This window comes from Lissotriton vulgaris, chromosome 11 (assembly GCF_964263255.1).
Source record: "Lissotriton vulgaris chromosome 11, aLisVul1.2, whole genome shotgun sequence".
NCBI classification, from domain to species: Eukaryota; Metazoa; Chordata; class Amphibia; order Caudata; family Salamandridae; genus Lissotriton; species Lissotriton vulgaris.
The window spans coordinates 31622701-31644289 of record NC_141699.1 but is presented as its reverse complement, the minus strand read 5'-3'; the positions used below and the strand labels follow the sequence as shown (position 1 = coordinate 31644289).

Here is a 21589-nt window from a genome sequence, read left to right as displayed (position 1 = left end):
AAATTGCTCTACATGTACCCATGGCTTTTAAATGTAATGCTACTAGTGGGTCTGCTGGTCATAAAGGACAGGTATTCAATTTAGGATGTAGGGGTCTATCGCGGAGAAACATAAGAGCCCTTAAAGCAGCAAGGGATCTGAATGCGTGATCAAGACATTTGATATTTGATATTTGATATTTATTAATTTTTCTATAGCGCGACTATCGCTCCGGAAGGAGCATCTTGGCCATCAGTACCCTACTGTAAGTTTTCCAAAACTGCAACTCTGGACAAGTTTCAGTCCCTGACTCCCCCAGGGCCACATGTCTAATTAATGCATGACACATACCCATACAACCAATAGAACCCCTGAACCCATTGAAGATGCAGGCAGTACCTGTAGTAACGTGTCCCTCCAAAAAAGCCCCCCAGCCCTGAGGAAGACCTTCATTGAAAATATACCAGGCCCAACACAAAGGCCGAAACTCATTGGGGTATCTACAGGTGTGGCCAGGAGTTATCATCAACCTTAAAGATTACACATTAATTTATGTAACATTGATGATGTGAACCATGACATCACCAACTAACAGTTAAAGTGCTCCGACCGACCACCACCACAAAGGCCTGAACTTTTAGGACTATGCATCAGAGGATAGAATAGGTTACAACCCCACACACATTGATTGCAGGGCACTACACATGTTATCTTTATGTCCTTAAATATCTGTTTAAATATTATTTCAATGTAATATCCTGGTTCATGTATGTCTGATTTTTGATTGGTTTACTTATATTGTATCCATATGTATTTATGGGTAATAATGTTGTGTACATCCTGGGTTCATTTAAATGTATATTATTGTTTAAATGTTTATTAAGGAAAATAATATCTAATGACTAACATAATCCCTTGTTTTAACCTCATCTCCTTGGGTGCACAGTTAAATCTGTGGGTGGGATATATTCAGTGCACAGTGGTTAAGATTTTATTAATCACCAGTTGACATTTATTTGACGCACAATAAATAATGGTGTAATGTTTTTCTCTGTGAGGTAATGTAAGATTGATGGTTTAGGGGGTACCTTCTAAGTTAGCGTTGTGGGCCTGCAGCACTCATCAATCAATCAATCAATCAATCGATCAGTCATTTATAGAGCGCCGATAATCACCCGTGAGGGTTTCGAGGCGCTGAGGCTGTTCGCTGTTGCTTGGAGGTGAGTACTCGAACAGCCAGGACTTCAGGTCCTGTCTGAATTGTTGGAGTGACGGCGCGGTCCTGAGATACAGGGGAGGTTGATCCGGGCCTTGGCTGCAGGTGCGAGAAGGATTGTCTTCCGCTGTGGGCTTGACGGGTCCGTGGGGTGTCTGCGATGGACAGTGAGGCTGATCCGAAACGTCTGGATGATCGGTGGAAGGTCAAGTATTGGTTGATGTATGCCTGTCCGTTGTACAGAGCCCTTTAGGCATGGGCCAGTAGCTTGAACTGACATCTCTTCTGAATCTGGAGCCAGTGCAGTTTCCTAAGATGGGGTGTGATGTGGGTCCTTCTGTGGAGGTTGAGTATGTGCCTTGCTAATGTTCATGGTCGGATTATCGTTAATAGGCCCCTGGTTCGCTCATTTTTATAGAATTGTTTAAGGGTATGCTGCTAAACCCAATACACTCCCACACCCCCCTCAAGCAGTGACTCCACCAAACATGCTGAATCGGCATAATTCAAATACGTGTTTGCTGGGTGGAAAGGAGGCGGAGTCGATGAGACCACTCTTGCTACCACTCAAGACAACTGAAGTCTTCAGTACTGGGCCGAAAGTGAAACTTTCATGCCTCTTGCACAAGCTTGCATCCATTCTGGCATCTCACTTTCTGCCTATTATGTGAAACATCGCAATTATACCATTATGCCATACTGCCTGTTCGGGGATAAACACAAGAGAACAAAGAGAACGTGAGGGGGTGCTGTTTGTGTCACGTGCGATCTAAAACTATCTCATTCGTGCAAGATGCCTCGTTTTATTTCACTAAAAAAATAGATCTAAATGCACGGTTTGGAGTTCACACAATTTTGTGAATTTTCCTCAAATTTTGGGTGTCTATGCACAAGAAAATTACAAGAATTTGCCACACCCCTACTCAAAATATCACACCATAACTTGAGCCTCCTAACAATATTCTAGCACCAACTAGGTGATGAAACAACTATTAAAGCAGAAATGTATCTTGGTAATTCCATAATATTGATCTTAGCTTGGCCTGGCTGCGACCACAAGCCACCTTTATTAATGATTGTGATGCAATACAATTCATTGATACAGGTGTTTAAAATGGCGAGTGAACGCACGCGGGATGTCGCCTGCATTGTGTGACGGGAGTACCACCTACATCTTAAGGGCCTTCTTTATGAGGAGTTGGTGTAGGGCAACGCGCCGTGCATCAAAGTGAAAGGGCAGTAATTCAGTGTATTTTGCCCCTGCGCTGGTGTTGTTTTGGCAGTCTAGTGCCAAACCAGGCACCCTTGCACCTGTGTTGTCGGTAAGATTGTTTTTGTTCAGGAAGGGGCTCCTTCCTGCACAAAAACAACCCGTAGAGACGTGTTCCTCTTTCTATGTGTGCTGCACACACGGGAAGAGAAAAATATGAAAAATAAAGATATTTATCCTTGTTACACCTCATCTGGGCAGCCGTATCTTTTTGGCCCATTACCAGGTTTGGATAATCAATATGGGGGGGGGGGGGGGAGAAAGAGATTAGATCCTTTCAGTCTCCTATTGAATTGCTTCTCATCAGTTTGGGGAAAGGATCACTTGTCCTGCGTAAACCAAGGTTTGCAGGTTGGTATCTGGGTGTCTCCCAATAAAATGACCCTCATACACGTGTTTTTGATTATCTCTTTCTTTTGGTAGCGGTATATGATGTGTCCCCGCTTCTTTTAGCACGTGCGTGCGTAATCCTTGGGTCAATTCTTTTGTGTGCACCCTCCACCAGGAGGCTTTACCTTTAGTTGAGGCAGTAGTGATCGTGGAAAAGTGGTCTAGTGATAAGGGAAGTGGTGAATTAATTAAAAATAGTCCAGACAGCCAGTAAATGATAATTGATTAAGTCTGGATTCGGACTATTCTGAAATTAGTAAGTCGTGCTGCTGTGGAATCGGTTATGGATTCTGGCGCACTTTAGTGGTCTGATAAAATGGTCGACATGTTTCAGCCTTAGTTGACAGTTGGTCAGTTGGCTTTCTTCAGGACCAGGGAGTGAAATGGTGAAAATTAGTGAGAGAATAGGTAAAATTATAACCTGATTCTTCAAGAGGTAGGAGGTCATAATGTACCTCTTAGCTTGTAAGTTATTACTTCATCAGGGAAAGGGGGACATGAAGAGGGAGGTTTTGCTTCAGCCTTCGCCTCTCCGCTTGCAGCATGTGCTGTCTCTGCCGCGATTCACCCGGAATTGGTGAAGGGAGTTAGACCGGTTGTTTTTAACCAGCTCAACTAAAGGTAAAGCCTCCTGGTGGAGGGTGCACACAAAAGACTTGACCCAAGGATTACGCACGCACGTGTTAAAAGAAGCGGGGACACATCATATACCGCTACCAAAAGAAAGAGATAATCAAAAACACGTGTATGAGGGTCATTTTATTGGGAGACACCCAGTTACCAACCTGCAAACCTTGGTTTACGCAGGACAAGTGATCCTTTCCCCAAACTGATGAGAAACCATTACCAGGTTTACCAGTTTTTGTTAAATGTGGGGCAGAATCCAAACCTATGGGTGTTGTGTGAGGACCCCCATTGCAAAGCGCATGGAACGCCCCCCTTGCACAGAGCCAGGCAATAAAGCCATATGCGCTGCCTGACCTCACTCCGTATGTATGAGGCCATTCACAGCCACGCAAAGCGGCGTTGCGTGGCTTCACAAACCTGACTTAGAACCTTAGGTCATGCATGTAGCACTTGGCGCAGTGCAAACGTGACTCAAGCCGCTAAAAATATGTCCTGGGCCCCCAGTACAGCAGACACACAGACACCTGGTCGGAAGCTGCCCATCCATTTTAATCGGTTCCTGCTCCCTGGTGCCCTGGTTGCATCTTTCCATAACCTTCTGGCATGGTTCGGATGTGGAGGCAAGGTTTGCACCGCACTGGACCCCAGCAGGTCATCTTCAAATCCCCTCCACACGGACAGTCAATAGTGCGTTGTGTTGCAGTAGTAAGGAGCCGAGCTTCTGTGTAAGTGTTACACCAGGACCGGAGGAGCCCCCCACCACTGGCTTGCCAAACACTGCAAAATATCTGGGTTACAATTTAGAAGTGTGCACAATGGGTGATTGTTGAGCGAAATATGCATAATTTAATGAAATTATGCATATTATGTTAAATATATTTTGCCGGTGCTTCGAGAAGCTTTTCTCGAGAAGAATACACTTGGCGCGTAAAAGTAATGCAAGTTGGAACCAGGACCCTGGCTCTAAGGCAATGTGGCTCATTAGATGAGCAAACCTCTCTTGGTGAGACATTTCCACTCAAATCCGCCTTCTGTGCGCAAACATTAAAAAAAAATCACGTTATGCGAAATGGTAATATTTCGCATAACATAGAATTCGAGTATTAAGTTAGATTACGGTGCATAACAACAATTTTGCACAGTCCTAATGACATTCTCTTTTCACAATGCTTTTTTTCTCTAAACTGAATTTTTGCAGCAGGACAGAAGAAGCAACAAGAACGGAGCTCCCCTCTGTCCGAGAAAAGATGGGGACCTCAGAGAAGTCCTGCACGAGCTCTGTGGCCCTTGCGGTGGGGACCGAATGTGGCCTGCGAAGGGGCAGGGGTTGCTGCAGACTTATGTAAGATATTTAGGGTTTGAACAAACACGTCGACCAGGCTAGACGTGGGGTGATGCGCAAGTGTCCCTACCCCCACGATATCCACACTTTGCAGACAAAGGATAAGAGGGAAAAAGCAGGGGGGCCGGAAGGAGCTAAAATTCAGCTCTGGGAAGAGAGTTTCAAAGTCCAAATAAAATATTGGAGAATCTGGAAAGTTTAAACACCAAAGCAAAGCATTTATCTAAGAACCCTAACCTATTAATCCTGCCTCCTGTTTTTAACATGGGTTCAAGCCCTCCAGGTGAGAGGGACATTTCACCCCAGACTTGCTCCTGTCCTGGACAGTCATCACGAATCTGATTAATCCGATAATTAAGAATGGCCGCCATCTTGAACTTCTATATCGGAATCACATGCATAAACCAGGAGCTGCTGCGTCACCCAGAACTATTCACGCACACTTCTGGCCGAATGAGATGAACTTTTACAAAATATCATAAACCCTCTAAAAGAGTCACTGACGCCCACAGGCCCGCTTCATTCAAGCGTCAGAAATCACCCCACTGAAAAAAAACACAAAAAAAAAACTTCACGTCCAAGCGACCTTGCTGACCAATTGAAAGAAACTGAAGACAAAATTAGTGTTTTTTTTATATAACCAAAAAAGTATTTGGCAAAGTAAGTCCAAATAATGTTCCTACGACACATGGGTGGATGACGTGTCTTAAAGAGTCTCCCTGGGCTTCAGTGCGTCTTTCATTGGTTCGTACAATAACTGCAGAGCAGCTTAAGTGTGACTGTTTGTGCCAGCGAAGAGATGACGTAACATCGGCAACAAGTCTCCTAAAATCTGATTTAAATGTTCTCCATGGATCTACGAAAGTAATGTTGAAAGTGACACATTTTCAAATCCAAACCTTACAATGTTTGTTAATACACTGTTTTTATGTCTAGGTGTGAGCTTGCAGTTTTCTCAACAAGTACTTCTTTTTGTCAGAAAATGCCAGTCCTCAACATTAACATGTTAATGTTTCAATTTGAAGAATATATCAGCTGTCTATGTTCATAATACAATAGGTTTGTTCATAAAATGCAGCTTTTCGTGTTTAAGAAATACCCAGCCCCACCCCCGCACACCTACTTGTCGCATCTTGTGCCTAGAAGCACATTGTCCTAAATACGTACATGCTAAATTACTAGATTTGCTGTCAAATTCCAAACTTTAATTTTAGTTTAAATATGTCCCTTAATATTAGTTTGCCAGTCTAAAGACTCCCTGTTGTTTTTTACTACACATGCGCTTCCGCAGTGTGGTTCGGCGGATTGTTGTGTTGAGTAAATTCGACCTCTCTCAGTCATTCACTTCACTTGTATTTCAAACCCTCCCCTTGGTTTTTAAACGTCCATATGAATCACGACCAATCAATCGTACTAAATAAGTCAACTGGTGGCACCAAGACTGAGCTCTTCCGTACCCCAACCCGGTCCTCCTCACTCTCTCCCATGAAATAGTAAATCTGGGGGGGGCAGGAGGTTTCCTGGACTGGGTTCAAGACTGTGGAATTAACTCCCTTCAGGGATCCGATATGAACAATATTTTTGGCCTTTCAGAAAGGACTTCAAAACTGACTTCTGAAAGTTGATTCATGTTCTTAATTGCCTATTAGCCTCCTCTCCCCAGTATGGATTTGGGGGAGTCGTGGACTGAGGCACGTAAGTCAGTCACGAGCGACGTACCACAAAGGCTTGAGTGGGAGATCCTAGACTCAACGCTTCCACGTCAATGCACAGAAGAGCATCTCCCGGTGAAGGGCTTCTGATGCATCAGCACCGAGCCCTGGACTTATGTCACTGACCCCTTGGTATAGATGTGGCTGTGTATTGTGGAGGATCTTAAATTGGCCGGACAGCGGTGCTTACACGCTTCCTCCGGCTAAGGATGTCAAGCTTCTAGGGATGACTGTGGATTAAAGGCGCTCCATAAACGCCAATTACTACTGTCAAGGAGAGGCGTCCGGCTCAGAGATGACAGGCGAGGATGTGAGCGTACTGCTCCCTGGGCATCGACTGTGAAACAACGACTGCCGACCAGCAACACGCGCAGCGGCGAGAAGATCCGGGGCCATAAGCGGGGCAAGTGCCCGCGTCATTATGGGCTTTTCCAGACATCTGAAAACAATGAGTCTTGACAGCAGGATATTCATGCAAAGTCTACGGTAATCCCTGCACTGCACCGCACTGCACATAATATCGCGCCGCATGCTATGGCCAGGATTTGTAGTAAGTCACAAGCTCTCCCCTGAGTAGAGTATTCCAGGAAAGTACTTTGAGGTAATGAGGCTCAGCCCTTGTCCAATGGGAAGGTCGGACGAGCTTCTCGAATACAAGGGCAGGTGCTAAGGCTCTGAGACAGACAGGGGTATGAACAGTGCAGTCACTTCTCACTTGGCATAAAATGCATTGATGATTTATAAAGGTGGACATTAAATTGATGAATCTATGCATTACTGCTCTTTGCAAAAGGTAATTCAGTGAACAGGTTGAAGCGGTTTGTGGTGATACAGGACAGCAGAAGCTAAGTTGGAGAACACAATGCAGTTTATTGTTTCCAGTATAAACAAGTCACAGCTGTACATTTTCACCATCTGTTTCCAACCGTCCACCACCATAGCCCACTCAACCAATCAATTAAAACTTTGGAAAATATTAGCAACGCTTTGAGATAAATATTGCAAAGCGTGCTTAACGAGTATTTTTTCATTGCTGACTATCGCTGGATTCCATCGCCGAGATAGGATGTTATTAGCAACGGCTATCTCCACGGCGATGGAAAACCCAGAGATAGAGGCAAAAAGCGGGAATATCGCATGAATTACACCGATAATAACCCAGCGTTAGGGGGGTGGTTGCTGATAGGCAATGGTGGTCTCAGCCACACAATCCACCCCCCAATTGAGTTGAATGGACAAGTCAGGTTTTGAGCAGGTGCAAAAAACCTGTGATAACCGCGGTTAGCACGACTTTCAACATCTCTAACCGGGTCCCAGGGTCGCATTGATGATAGGAGTTAGGTGTGTTTGCGAGTGAATTCCTGTTGTTTTCGTGGGGCATGCCTACTTTGCATGTCATTAGCGATAAATATCGCTGACATGCAACATGGCAAGGGAAACAGTCGCTGTCACCGGAAAGCGACAGCTTGTTAATTGGGAAATATTAATATTACCGCTTTAGCGGCAGAAAGTGCCGCTAAAGCGGAGTAAATGCCCTTGCTAATATGCCCCTTTATTCGGTTACGATTAGAACAATAAAAGTACCACATATTGACATATAAGAAGTACATTACAAAACTGAAACTCTACAAAATATACAGCATAATTAATTGATCCGGGTACCTGAAGCTCATGACAGCTGATAAAAAACATATAAGATAAAAAATGACAAATTAATCTGATAAAAGCTCTAAAAACAAAAAAGCGGGTCGAACTTTGGAAAAATCCAATGCTTTCAATAATTGGACAATAAACATTCCCCTGGGTACGTCATAATAGCTTCAAAAGGTAGTAAAATGTTTTGTATCCTGCAGAGACACATTGTCGCAGCCACAAGGACCCGGAGACCCAGACTGGTGCCAGCCTCTGGGATTGGCAGGCCGAACATGCAGCATGGTGAGTCTAAACCTGGTGAGCAGGACACTAGCCCAATTATTTTTCAGTTAACAAATAGGGTTCCCTAAAATGAGTATTTTCAGCTGGATCCACCCTCGTACAGATGGTTTGTACAGTTTACTCTGCTCTCCATCCAACATGTTGCTATACAAGAACAGAATCTCTCCCCCTTTTCAACTCTGTTTTTACTCTGTTCTCAGGGTTAATAATGATTCCCCCCCCTCCACAAACCTTTGAGCGCCTCCTTGATGTATGGAAGCCATGGGACCTTGGATGCAGAACCAAGTGATAAACAATCCTTTAAGATCGACCTGTTCAGATGGGACCCGCCCTCGTCCACACCTAGAGCCGGGGGATATCAAGGCACGGAGGATCTTGACGCCCAATTCTTCGGTGCGCAGACTGATGGGTGCTTTAGACGACACTCAACCGACCCCTTAAACATTTGTTCCCAACATCTGCAGGAGTCCAACACCCACATAGCCCCAGATATCACGGCCATAAGGTACCTTAGAAATACACCGTGCTGGCAAATCTTTACTAGGGCCGGTGGCGGTCCGCTTCCTAGCCTTGAGTCAAAGCTAGGTACGGCCGTGTTGCCCCTTATGAACCCCTGTTTCATGCTTATAATTAAGGCTTTCCGATTCATGGTGAATAGAACCCCAAGGTAGGGGAGGCCACCACCTTAGATAAGGTGTGGTTACAAGCTGTGGGTCCTGGCTCTACTAGGTCAAAATAAGTTTTTGACCTAGTAGAGGCAGGACTCACCACCACGATGAAGGGTTTAGTTAAACTAGCAGACAGATCCAAACTAGGCGTGAAAGCCACAAATGTATTCAAAAGCAACTGTAAGACTGCTTCAGTGCTAGCCATCAAGACTGCATGGACTGTGAAAAGCAGCACCCGAAATGAATGCGTACCAATCTGGGAACTGTCCGCCTGAGCGGCCAATGAAGCTTGTTCTAACCCGTTTATACATAAGGTGGACAGAAATGGGACAAGGTCGCACCCTTGACGGACCCCCCTGCCTGTTTTGAAATAATGGGCGAATGCGGAATCATTGTTGTAATGGACAGATGCTGTGGTGTCGGTATGGAGGTCTCTCAACAAATAAACATTGTCCAAGTCCACCCCCATTTAGAAAAACATGCCACAATTAGTCTGAATTGACCCTATCGAAAGCTGATATAAGGACCATGAACGACAGATGAATTGATCCGGACCGGGCTGCTGTATATTTGTTGATGATCATATACAGATTCAGGCATTGGTCAATCATGTATTTACCAGGCCTCAAGCCACATTGCTAATCAGAGATTATATTATTCTGGTCTGCCCGTGAAGACAATCTATCCAACAGCACCCTGCTCAACACCTTACCAACGGAATCAATCAAGTATATCGGTCTGTAACTTTCTGGGTTACCTTTATCCCTTTTTTTATACACGGGGACTATAGGTGATGTAGGCCAAGAAGACGTGGAATCCTTCGTGACTGCAGCATTTAACATCAAAGTTAAGGCTGGGCCCCACCTCTCGATGTCACTAATAAACATGTCGGGGGGGGGGGGGATCCCGTCAGGGCCCATAGCCTTATTTCTCAACTGGCCTAAGAGTCCCTGGTTAACTTCGTCTAATGTCAATACAAGGTTAGACCTCCCTTCCACAGATATCCCTAATTTGCAATCTGAAGTAGGCATGCAATTGTAAACTCCTTCAAAGTGAGTAACCCATTGGCTGTGATGGCAGAATCAGGTACATTTCCTAGTGCGAAATAGGGCTGATTAATAACATGCCAGAACATGGTACTGTTTTTGCTAATACTTGCTTGCGCCAAGTCAACCCAGGCTGTCTCTTTAAGGGGGATTTCACGCTTGTTGAGTTCCAGTTTATAAAACCAACGATGCGCTACTATGTACTCTCCAACGCTGGGTGCATATTTTAAGGCTTCCTTTAAACTTTGTAGCGCCTTAGAGCAGTTATGGTCAAACCATTTTGGGTCAAGTGATGCAAGCCTAGCTGCTGGGAGATGAACTAATGCTGCCACCTTATGAGAGAGGTTATACAAGGCAACTAAGCTAGCCTTATTATTAGTGCGTAAATCTAGGCCAGAAGAAAACTCTTCCAAACAACCAGAAAATAATGAATATCTGAATTACTCAGGCTATCTTAAATCCAGTGGCCAGTGGGGGTGAGTGTTTGATTTGCTAAAACGCTCCGTCCATCATCCCCTTTAGTATCACTTTGTTCGCCCTAAGTTGGCAGGGTATGCTCAGACGTGAGTCCCTTGCTCACTTGGCCACTGGATTCAAGATAGCCTGGCTGATGAGGATTAGGAATCCGAAACCGGTCCCAGGATGCTTGTTTCCGGTCCTGGGAAGACATGGCTTTGCAGTTCGGGCTGGACTGTTCCCATGAGGCACAGGGTCAGACTGATTTGCATATGGCCATGTCTGAACTGGGGTGGCTGAGTGAGGTAAAGAATGGTGATGGATTAAACCCAGATCAGTTGACTTGGGGTGAGTGTTTGATTGGCTCAAACGCTCCGTCCATCATCCTCTTTTGTATCCCTTGGTGTAATACAAAGGCTATTTTTACATATAACTTTGTGTGGAGTTTCCTTTGTGGTGGGCCTTGGGTGTTGTTTGTGCACATTAGATGGTCCTCGCTCCAGAGGCGGGGCTTGAGTTAGGAGACTAAAAGCATGAATGGACATTACCCCTTACAGGGTGAAACTGGGAGATCTCGGGGAAACATTCCAGCCTGGCTGCGGGCCAGTTCCGTAGTTGTGTATCGTGGACAGTTCCAACCAACACATTAATTGGAGGGGTGGGGGGGGGGTTCAGCTCGGAGACGAACGTTCACTTCATTCTAAGCAGGTGGAACCCCCTTATCTGAAGGTGTTAGAACCCCCCTGGCTTGCTTGACGCCAGCTCTGGGGTGATAAAACTGCGCGAGATTTTAGGGATTAATTCAGTTTGAGAGTAGACAGTCAGTGGTGACCCCTTGCTAAGTTCCTTTAAGGACTGCTCGGTGCAACTGAAGCCACATTCAAAACCTCAAAGTTCACCATAATTCGGACCTCTAGGTAAAGATGAAGATTCCCACGCGGCTTGGGACTTTGCAACAAGGAGCAGGAAGAGATGAATCCATGGAAAGAGCGCCCCGCTCCTGAGAGCTCGTGCCAGGATTAACTTTTGACGTGGCCACTCCTTTTTTACGGCTTGAGTGATGGAGGGCGGGGCTCTATAATGGGGTCTATAGCAGACTCTGTCACGGTTTCCTTCTTTTGGGGGTGGGGGTAGTCCCTGCTGGCAAGCTTTGAGTCTCGCCCCCACCTGCCCCCCTAGGATTTCATCTCCATTGTGACACTATGCTGAGGTTGTGAGATCATGCCAAGGTTATTACCCTTCCAAACGCTGTCTTGAGCACAGTACAGCAAGGAGTACATAAGAGAAATTACAACACAGTTGCTGCATGCGTTGTTATGATGACCCCGCCACTGAATCAGGACTCACAGCACTTTGTCATCAAGGAGCAAGTGATGGCTCCCTGCATGTGACAAGTGCTGAAGGACCATCCAAAAGAATGCTTTGATGGAAGGGCAGATGTCACATCTGCTGCTTCTTCTTAGTTACCCAGATGTGGGTATCCAAGGAAACAGAAGTCTCTCCAACACAGGGAACGATCTTTGCAGGAACTCACCTGGTTTTTTAAAGCAGCAAATTTAACATTTTGTGGGGGTCTTTGTTGAAACGTCCCAAAGAGAGACACATATGTTGGGGCCCTACCAGCTCAATGTCATGTGCAATGAGGCCTCCCCAGAGGATGTGCCATCTTCTGAGGCAATGCACTCAGCAAGAGATTTAGACCAATAAGAAGGCCCAGCCTAGCTTTCTAAATGGGTGTGTAATGGTGCTCTTATAAAGTATGAATGTCACCCATGGTGGACTTACTTGAATAGCATGTTAGCCATGGCGGGCTTCCCTGGTTACAAGGATACCCATGGTGGGTTAACATGGATAGAATGTTACCCATGGTGTGATTACCTGATTACAAGGTTTCCCATGGTGGACTTACTTGGATAGAAGGTTTCCTATGATAAGCTTACCTTCATAGAAGGTTACCCTTGGTGGGCTTACCTGGACAGAAGGTTACCCAAGGTGGGCTTACCTAGTTACAAGGTTACCTATGGTGGGCATACCTGGACAGAAGGCTACCCATGGTGGACTTACCTGGACAGAAGGTCACCCATGGTGAGCTTACCTGGTTACACGGCTACCAATGGTGGGCTTACCTGGATAGAAGGCTACCCATGGCGGGCTTACCTGGTTACAAGGTAACCCATTGTGGGTTTACCTGGATATAAGGTTACTCATCGTGTGATTACCTGGTTACAAGGTTACCCAGGTGTACTCAACATCTGCGGGAAAAACCTACTCCAGCTCTTCAGATGGAATTGTTTCAGTGCTTGGAGGATGCTGAGGAAGGGCTAAGAGATAAAGTGGATCAGTACAAAGGAAAGTCACTTTGTGTCTGGCAGCTGTAAAGGTACACAGCTGAGGTGGCAACGCATGTTGGATCTACACACAGTCTATGTATCTTCACTGACAGTGTACGAAGGGAGAGTGCTACGGTTAAAACCGGTAGGGTGTCCGGCAGAAACCGACATCTACCCCCCTCAGCAAGTAGTGACTGGGGGCAGCAATCCCTTGGTAGTTATTTGTGTTGTGGGCACCTGTGATCCCGGCAGCGCGTGGATGTCCATGTGGCATCGCCACTGTGCGCGGTAAGCAGTTCTCAGTCTCCATGACATGGGTTGGGGCGATAGGAGCTATGATTGGTTGAGCACTGGATCCCGAGAAGTATCTGTGGTGATTGCAGACTCAAGAGGAGACGTGCTCTGAATGTAATAATCCAGCAGGGTCCTCTCACTGCATCTCTGTCCTTTTCATTGTCCACTCATCCCTTCAGGGTGTATCACCCTCTCCATGTTCACACTCCACTAGTGTCAGGTGTTCACCAACAGGCTCAACCAATCACAAAGCCGTGCATTCTGGGATGAGGAATCAGACAAGGGAGGGGGTCAAATATCACTGACATAGTGGTGATATGCGTTGGAAGTGGTTTTGTTTATCCACTGACATGATTAAGTCAAACAAATACATTATGGTTTAATATATTAAACAAGGGTCATATTGCCAAAAGTGTCCTGGGGTGTAATCAGCCTGGGTGCCCTCTTTTTGCCTCCCTCCAGCATTTTGGTTTTACTGAAGGGGCCACAGACGCTTGTGCAGACCCTTCTGTAATATATCTCGCACCAGTGCCCCATTGGCACTAGTGCCATCTCAAAGGGAGCCCCCCCCCCCTTGACAGGGTCCAATGAGCTCTAAGTGCCAGACATACAATATATGAGGGGTTCAGTGGTCGGCTTTGAAGGCTGCTGGAAACAAATAACATCCACTTTGAGAAGCAAATTGAGGTTAAAAAAAGGAATAGTATATATATATTATGAAGTAATTTTATTTAGAAAGTGTATGAATTGAAAAATAAGGCCAAGCAGAATTTATGTTCTGTATAAACTGTTCCATACAGATGTCAATTTATCTTTTCCAGTTTAAAAGATGTAGGGCCTAATTTAGAGTTTAAACGCAAACACAACAAGGTGCTGTATGGAATACTTGGATTACTTCAGCCACTGGCAATCCCTTGGGGCTTTATCCCAATCCTTCATTTTTTGCTCGCCATGCCACCTCAGTTTGTACCCAGCCATATGCAAATCAGTCTTGACCCTGCTCCTCATGGGAACAGTCCAACCCAAGTTGCCAGACTAGGTCCTCCCTGAACCAGACCACAAGCAACCCAGGACCGGTTTCACTCATATTAGGGCTCTTCAGCTGGGTGTAGATTGGTTCCAGTGGCACAGAGTCTGGGACTGAGGTCTTGGCATACCTGGCACACTTAGGGCATCAAACGCAAAAACAACAAAGTGATGGATGGAATGCTTGAAATAATCTCAGACACTGCCGATCCCTCAGAGCTGCAATACAATCAAATGTTTTTTCACCCATCTCAGTTTGTACCCAGCCATATGCAAATCAGTCTTGACCCTGATCCTCATGGGATCAATCCAGTCCAAACTTCCAGGCCAGGACCTCCCTGAACCGCAACATCAGCAACTCATGGCCGGGCATTATCGTCCAGGGTTGCTTGTGATTCAGTTCAAGGTGCTTCAAGGAGGTTCAGGGAGGGCCTGGCCCGGCAGTTCGGTCTGGACTGTTCTCATTGGAGCCGGGCCAAGACTGATTTCCATATGGCTGAGTCCATACTGAAGCATTTTCATTCTTTCGTAGGCGTAGACATTTCCGGCTTCTCTGCAGCCTGGCAGCCCCAGGCTTCGCTTCCCATGAGGACTTGGCACACCGTCCTGTCTTTGATGAATAGGTTAGACACAAAGACGCTCTAGACGCCATCTTCGCCACCGATTAAATTACGTTTCTGTCTTTATGATGGAGTGTTGTGATGTACATCACTGTGTGTGAGGCACAAATTACTTCCAAGTGGGATCCATTGTAGTTGAAATGTCTTTGCTCTCACAGAAGGCTCAGACACATTTACCAGATTGTGTCTGAGTCAAGACGCGCAGGCGTTCTTTGGAGTGGTGAAGCGCTTTACGCTAAGAGATGTGTCATTGTCTTCTGAGATGTATAGAGTGCCACAGTCCCAGAGTACTGTCCCATCACAATGACAACACTCGCGAGATGTTTAGAGCCGACATAAAACCATGTGCATACATTGAACGTCTTACCATGGCCAAGGGGATGACTCCGGCAAGGTCCTTCGGGTTGATGTAGACTCCAGGGGCGTCTTCCTCAGATGTGGGTTCCCCGGGATAGTCCACCCGCCACGTGATCTGTGTCCCTGAAGCTTCACTCAGATCAGCAATCTCAAAATCCATCTGGAAGACCTCGTGGAAAGGTCCATTGGTGCTGGAAGGAAAAGGGAGCGAGGTCATTAGAGGTCATTGGTCAAACCCAACAATAGCGCCAACCACAAGGTGACCAAGCAAGTCATGCAGCCAGGAAGTCTTTTTCAAACCTTGTGATTACTAGAGTTATGGTTTTGCTGTTAATGTTGTGAATCAGTGTTAATAATTTGACTCATCGTTCTGGATTACATAATTGTTAGTCACGCTGATAATTTTTTTTTAAAGATTGGATAAATCAAACCTTTGCACGAGCCAGACGAACAGATCCCAGCAACTCGAAATACAGAGGGTGAGTCATTATGGTGATTGCTTTATGACATTTTTAAAAAGTGGTCGAAATTATATTTATTTAATTATTTTTTATTAAAGCGAAATATTGTCGAGAGATAGTAAGATACTATACAGGCGGATTATGACAATGGCCGATGTCACTCTGCGACTTATGAGGCAATTGTATTTTACCTAAAATCAATAAATACAAGGGGGCAAATTTACATGCCCCTGGTGACACTTTTGCGCTGCCGTTACGTCACTTTTGTGATGCACCTGCGGCGTAAAAAACACTACCAATTTACAACATGACCCATCTAGGGAGATGTGTCATGTTGTAAAGTCCTGTATCACATTACACCTGTGCCAGGTATGATGTATGCAGGGTGGGCGTTCCCACGCAGGAAAGCTGTGTAAAAGTGACCCAGTGAAATCTACAAGATTTCACTGCATCACTTCAAAAAATGTTACGCCTGCTTGAAGCAGGCGTAAGGAGTGACACAGTGTAGTGGGAATAGGCTGCAACACGCATTTCTGGAGTTGCGTCGTGCTTGCGACACAACTCCAGCAATGGGTGACTTTTCCGTCAACAGATGCATCAGAATTTCTGACGCATCTGCAAATCCTTGCGCCATGGTGCGCCTTATCGTAAATACGGCGCATCCATGGTGACGTAAGGGTTTTGCATGGTGGCGCAGGGAAAGTGAAGCATCAGCTGTTATCGTAGCCTCTTCAGTTACTCTCTGTTTTGAATATTCCGGCACCGCAGAAAAGTGTGAATAAATAAAAATCAAATACATCTGTTGTTTACAGAGTTCCGTGACAGCTGCCGGTGGTAGTAGGCGCTATGCAAACACTAATTATTACAATTAACATATTTCCCTGATTGACGCCGTGTTTATATGAATTCGCAGCGTTGGTGTATACATTTATGAACGTGAAGCAACGTGATCAAATGTGACTCGTGGTTTAAAGGGATGAAAGTTTTGGAAGCCGTAAGAGCTTGATCGACACAAACGGAGAATGAGTGAACCCCAGTCGGGCGGGCAGGGGCCGCCTTTGGAATACTCGCCCTTTAGGAATGAAAAGGATTCCTGCACAATATCTTCACACGAGCACAAAGCGTCCTTTCAACGGTGGCTCCTCTGTTCCGAGAGCAGGAGGGGCTCTTTGGACCTGAAGGCCCCCACTGGGGAGCTGGGGGCCCAGAGCTGCGCGACGGAGCCATAAAGAGGCCGGAGGGTCATGGGTGACACCGGGGCCTCTCTCTGGGGCCTCCGAAGGCGCGAGAGGCCGAGGGATAAAACTAAAGACCACAGACACATCCAGGGATGCGAGAGGCCTCTTCCCTCAGAGGGGCCGGCCCCTCCTCCCAGGAACAAACGACATTTCAAGTAACAATACCAGGCCAGCCCCAGAGGTACCGCGCAGCGCCCAGAGGCCCGAGACAGAAATAGCGCAGACAGGCAGTCAGCTCGTATAAGTGCTTGTGAGCACCTCTTTACCTTTGTGTCTAGGCGTGAGGTACAGCCCATCAGGCTGCTTGTGAGCCCCTCTTTGCCGCTGTGTCTAGGCGTGAGGTACAGCTCACAGCAGTGCTTGTGAGCCCCTCTTTGCCGCTGTGTCTAGGCGTGAGGTACAGCTCATCAGGCTGCTTGTGAGCCCCTCTTTGCCGCTGTGTCTAGGCGTGAGGTACAGCTCATCAGGCTGCTTGTGAGCCCCTCTTTGCCGCTGTGTCTAGGCGTGAGGTACAGCTCACAGCAGTGCTTGTGAGCCCCTCTTTGCCGCTGTGTCTAGGCGTGAGGTACAGCTCATCAGGCTGCTTGTGAGCCCCTCTTTGCCGCTGTGTCTAGGCGTGAGGTACAGCTCACAGCAGTGCTTGTGAGCCCCTCTTTACCGCTGTGTCTAGGCGTGAGGTACAGCTCACAGCAGTGTTTGTGAGCCCCTCTTTACCTCTGTGTCTTGGCGTGAGGTACAGCCCATCAGGCTGCTTGTGAGCAGTTCTTCGCTGCTGTCTGTACTTGAGGTACAGCTCAATATACAGTTCTTGCACCTCTCCTCGCTGCTGTGTGTGGGCGTGAGGTCCAGGGTCTGCAGTTTGTGATCACGGCCTCCTCCCCAGCCCCTCCTGTGCCCCTCCTTCCTGCGAGGCACGGCGCTGAGACTCTACTGCAAGAACCCTGTGCAGCCTTTAAAATGCTGCCTCCCTCAAATACAACCGGAAACCTGATTAGGGGGATGGAGTCGCAGGCCCCAGAAAACACCCACTCGTCTATGAAATGTCAAATTTAAAAGCTCTCTCTGTGCAGCGCTCAGAGGTATTAGTGCAGCTGAAGGCGCTGCGAGGAGAGAGGCAGCAGTGTGCGAGCAGCCGGAGAAACACTGAAAAGGCGATTCCTGGGTCAATATCTCTCGAAGCCTCAACACAGTCCTGCCTCGCTGATGGCTGTGGAGCTGGGACAGCTTACTTACACCCCGGGCAGACTAGGACACGCCACTACACCCTGTGGAGCTCTACTACACTATGAGCATGAGAGGGGGTACTTACTATTCTTAGCAGACTAGATTATTGTAACGCCTGCTCTGGAGTCTCTGAAATTTCTTCTGGATAGACTGCAGAGGATTCAGTCAGCGGCAGCCAAGTTAGCGCTAGGCTGGCCCAGAAGGTCCTCTTCCTCCTCGGCCGAGTGCGACAGAGTTCAGTTTAAATCTCTTTGTTTAGTGTTTAAGGCTCTGCATGGGCTAAGCCTGTCTCTTTGTAAAGAAAGTTTGAGTGGTATGCTCCTGTGAGAATTCTTCAGTCTTCATTGGCGAGACTGGTGAAGATACCTAGATTCAGGAAAGTTAGGTCAGGTGGTAAAACCTTTGGGGTAACAGCTGCCGCCAAACTTTGGAATGCACTCCCACTGGAGCTCAGACCTCCTTCTTTTTAGAAGGAGATTAAAAACGTGGTTGTTTCCCAAGACTTAGCTGGTTGTCAGCAGTGGGGCACACCTTTTATTCTGCACTTTGAGTTGCCAGCGCCAGGATGCGTGTCAGGTGACAGTGCGCTTTATAAATAAAATAAATATATATAAAAAAAAAATAATAATAATAAGGGGGCCTCATTTTTTTGGCACGTTTCGGGACGTAGGAGCCTGTTTCAGATTTATCGAGCAGCACTAAACCACTTTTTTTGCTTAATGCTGCCTCGTAAATATCAATCTCATTAATGCAGTGTTCTGCGTTAAAGGGGCGTGCACTGGATGTCGCTGGGGGCGTTCATGAAACATCCATGGCTTTTTGACACAGCCCCTGATTTACGAGAAATAGTAACTGTGAGACAGCGCCAAAAACGTACGCCTCTGAGGGACAATGAGGAGAAATATCTTTATTTCTCCTCGTTTTTCTTTTTCTCTGTGTGCTGCAGTGTGGAATGCAGCACACACAGACGGTGGAAATAGGATCCTGTGTTCGTTTTTGTAGATGAAGGTTTCCCTTCCTGCACACAAATAATCATCCCCGCAATGCAGGCACCCTTGCACCATGGTGAAAAGGCGCCTGCGTTGATGCATGGCAGCCCATTGTACGCCGGCGCAGGGGACAAGGACAGGAATGTGTCGTATCTGATAGATACTGTGCATTCCTGCACTTTTCTTTTGCCGTAGGGCAGCTCAGGAGGAAGGCCTGTGGCGCTGCCCTACAGCCAACCTCATAAATGAGACCCTGGGGGCTTATTTATGAGACCATTGTGCTGCCGCCGGTGGTCACCTTTTGTAACGCACCGGCTGCATAAAATATGCACCATACTGCAACATATTCACAAAGTGACACATCTAAGCAGATGCATCACTTTGTAAACCCCTGTGCTACATTATACCCTTGTAAGGTATGATGTATGCAGCCTTGATGTTCCCACGCAAAAAAGACTCATAGAAATGGTGCAGTGAAATCAATCAGGTTTCACTACGCCACTTCTAGGACGCCACTGCGCCAAATCCTTACACCGGCCTCACAGCAGGCGTAAGACTGAGGCAGGCATTTTCACATAGGACTTGCCCCATATGAAAGGACATGTTGCTTGAGTTGCCTCTGTTTTCAGACACACTTCAGTATTGACCCCACCTCTGACTTAGGGAGTCCTTTAAGAGAGGTCTCTGGATAAAATAGGTTGAACCAGGGTACTAAAATTACCTTAAGGTAAACCAAAATATTTATTTTTATTGAGGATATGCCAGGGTAAGATTACAAGAGGAGCGTTGATGTGTAATAAATGCTTTCGACTCATACTTCACTGAGAGTGCCGACATGTTTCAACCTGTTTTCATCCCCAGATGAGTCAAAGGATTTCCTCAGGGCAAGTGTAAATCCATGACTGCTACATGTACTCATTCATATGAAAGCATTTCTCTGTTAGAAGTGATTCATACAAATTAGTACATTTATCATACTGATTTATCCTTTCTGAACAATACATGCACTCATTTACACATGTCACCCCTAAAAGAGAAATGTTTTCATATGAATGAGTAAATGTAATAATGATATAGGGATCTATAGTAGCCCTGAAGAAAGTCTTTGACCCGCCTCAGTGCGAAAACAGGCTGAAATATGTTGGCACTTTCAGGGATGTATGAGCCATAAGCACTCATTACACATCCACTCTCCTTCTTACCCAGGCTACCCTCACCCTCAATAAAACAAATACTTTGGGTTTATCTTAAGGTAATTTTAGTGACCTGATCCCCTTTGTCTTATCCAAAAGCCTCTTCTAAAGGACTCCCTAAATCAGAGGGGCAGTCTGTCTCGGTTGACCTATCTGACCAGGACTGGATAAGGGTCCCAATGATGACACAGATAAGTGGGAGAGGTATCTTTATTCATAAACATCTGTTTCTCTCAGCTGCATTGTTACTGCTGGCAACTGTCACACTCGTTTGGGTGACCACATCTGGAGGTTTGAACACACGTGTTACAGACTAGAGGTCCCTCATACACCCCTGACACAGTAGTGAGCTCCCTACTACACAGTCCCTCTAGGAAGCCACCTCTGCATGCCATAGAGACTTCCTGAACACCTGGTGCATAGTGTCCCAGTCACATTACTACTCCACAGACACATTAAGGAACTTTCCTGCACAACTGATAAACAGTGGACCCCCTTTCACCCGTGCACACTTGGGGAGTTCCCCTATGCCCCTGCACACTATGGTGATTTCACACATCATTGACACAACAGGAACTTCCCTACACTCAGGCACTCTAGGAAATGTTCCTACATCCCTGGCTATCTATAGAACTAATCCACACCTCTGGCTCACTGGGGACCCTGCCTTCATCCTTACAAAGTAGGTGGCTCCTCTATGCCCCAGTACAAGAACGGAGGTTTCATGCACCCATGACACACAGGAAAGCTCCCGTACACCTTTCACAAGGCAGGAACCTTTCCTACACAGCTCTGCATTGCAGAGCATTACTGCACCCTTGGCACACTGGGATGCCCTATGTCCTTGGCATACTATGTGGCTCCCTACACCCCTGACACACCAGACAGCCGTTCTACTCCTTTTCTACACCTCTGGCACACTGAGGTGGTCTCCTAAACCCCTGGCACACCAAGGAACTCTCAACACCTCTGAAACACTTGAAAGATGTCCATATCCATGGAGGGGAGTTCCTCTGAGACCCTGGCACCGTAGAGCGTTGCCGTTAGCGATGGGCACTTGAGGCTCTTGTATATCCACAACACACTATAAAGCTTTGCTACGCTTGGCACACTGGGAAGCTCCCATGAGCCATTGGCACACCCGGGAGCCCTCTTGCACTTCTGCACACTTGGCTTCCTTTCCACACCCTGAAACACTAGGGAGCTGTCGTTCGAC

At 46.5% G+C, this 21589-nt stretch overlaps 1 protein-coding gene across 1 annotated transcript in view; it reads right to left on the bottom strand.

The window, feature by feature from the left end:
* TMEM132D (transmembrane protein 132D) overlaps positions 1–21589 on the bottom strand; it is a 1618295-nt gene that overhangs the window by 608227 nt on the left and 988479 nt on the right. The window contains exon 4 of the mRNA XM_086942675.1: positions 15279–15459. Coding sequence (XP_086798801.1) covers positions 15279–15459 — 181 coding nt within the window. The remainder of the gene's footprint in view (positions 1–15278; positions 15460–21589) is intronic.